This window comes from Colobus angolensis, unplaced genomic scaffold (assembly GCF_000951035.1).
Source record: "Colobus angolensis palliatus isolate OR3802 unplaced genomic scaffold, Cang.pa_1.0 Scaffold65, whole genome shotgun sequence".
In the NCBI taxonomy this organism is placed as follows: domain Eukaryota; kingdom Metazoa; phylum Chordata; class Mammalia; order Primates; family Cercopithecidae; genus Colobus; species Colobus angolensis.
In genome coordinates this window covers 2,363,695-2,365,392 of record NW_012120154.1, presented here as the reverse complement: position 1 = coordinate 2,365,392, position 1,698 = coordinate 2,363,695, and the positions used below count along the sequence as shown (strand labels likewise).

Genomic DNA, 1,698 nt, shown 5'->3' with positions numbered 1-1,698 from the left:
TCTGTAATCCCAATTACATGGGAGGCTGAGGCAAGAGAATCGCTTCAACCTGGCAGGCGGAGGTTGCGGTGAGCTGAGATCATGCCACTGCACTCCAGCATGGGTAACAGAGCAAGATTCCATCTCAAAAAACAAACAAACAAACAAAACAACCACAAAAAACAAAAGCAAGCAAACAAAAAAACCAAATGTATACCTTGTGTAATTTTTAGGTCACTGCACCATGGGAGTACACTACCAGGGGAAGGGAGCTGTGAGACCCACAGGGAGGCTGCAGACAGGCTGTCCTGGGACACCAGCCACTGCCCTTCCATGACATGGGGACAAGAGGAGGCCAGAGCTCAGCCTACCAGGGAGCAACTCCGGGCAGGAGATGGGGAAGGAGAAGCAGGAAGGAAAGAGCTCAGTGCAGGGACGCACATGGCATCCTGGTGGGACATCTGAGGCCCACACCCACCTGCTGTCCCTCCCCCCCATGGTGGCCTCCGAGTGTGAAGGCCTGGGGGGAAGCAGACGCCTGACCCTTCACTCTTCCTCCCTGTCCCCATGGCTGCTGGGTGGAGACCATCTCTGGGACGATCCCTGAGGGCAGGATCCAGGAGTCCCTGCAGAGGCATCAGCCTGTCTGTCTTGAGAGTGGAGAGGCGGCTCCAGCTGGGCGGGACTACTAGGGGAGGGGCTTGTGCTCTGCTGGCTCTGCCTGGTGTGGACCCGCCTCCCAGTCTCTGGCGGCAAAGACTTTCTCTTTCCCTTTGCAGTTACTTTGGGTCCTGCCACACAGAGCGGCCTGTCTTTATCAGAGGTCCCTCTGCCAGGGGGAGGACCCCAGAGAAAAACAGAAAGAGGGTGAGAGCCTGAGGAAGATAAAGCATCCCAGAGCCTCCCACTCCAGCGCCAGAGCAGGAAGAGGGAGGGGCCATGACTACGAGGCCCTGGGTGGTCACTTTAAGGAGGGCTGTCCTAAAACCAGGAACCTGTAGCAGAAAGTGAAACCCTCCTGCTCCAGACAAAGATCATAGTCGGGACTAGCCAGCCAAGGATGAAGCCTCCGTACAGGTACTGCTGCCTGCTCGACCCGCTGGGCCTCTCTGCTGCCCCTTCCTGCCTGGTGGCCCTGCTGGGCCTCAGCCCTGGCCGCCCCCTGCCCCAGCCCCAGCCCTGGGCTCCCTCCCTTCTGGCTCCCCTGCCCCCGCCACTCCCAGCCAGGCTCTTTGTCCTGCTCTGTGGTCGCCCCACTGCTACTTCTGAATGGGCCGCCTCCCCGACCTGCTCCAGCCCAGGCCCCCTGCTGAGGCTCTCCCCCCCCCGCCCCGCCCCCGCCAAAAGTCATGGCAGGGCTGGTGCTCCCTGTCCTGGGAGGGTGCTCCCTCTGTGTGCTTCCTGCCATTCCTGAACTCTGGAACTGGGAGAATTGAACCAAAGGATGATGGGAGCAATGTGGAATTTTGTTCACAGAGCTTCGATGGATTTTCTGTAAGATTTACTTTGCTTTAAATACCAAGTCTTAGGAGAGGGTGTGGGGAGGGAATGGTCTCTGAAGCACAGGATAAATCATGTCTTCCAAAGATGTCTCCACTGTGGGCAGAGGAGGATGCAGATGACCCCAAACACACACTCTTCCTCTACGATCAGCATTCACCATTTATAATGACACCAGTAACATGGATTATAGTGACCGGGCACGGTGGCTCAAGCCTG

General features: G+C 57.6%; 1 protein-coding gene across 2 annotated transcripts in view; it reads left to right on the top strand.

Annotated features, from left to right (window-relative positions):
• The first annotated feature begins 1,039 nt into the window (after positions 1-1,039).
• LOC105527770 (DNA dC->dU-editing enzyme APOBEC-3F) overlaps positions 1,040-1,698 on the top strand; it is a 12,349-nt gene continuing 11,690 nt past the window's right edge. For both annotated transcript variants that reach the window (XM_011964207.1, XM_011964208.1), the window contains exon 1: positions 1,040-1,056. In XM_011964207.1, the coding sequence (XP_011819597.1) occupies positions 1,040-1,056 (17 nt within the window). The remainder of the gene's footprint in view (positions 1,057-1,698) is intronic.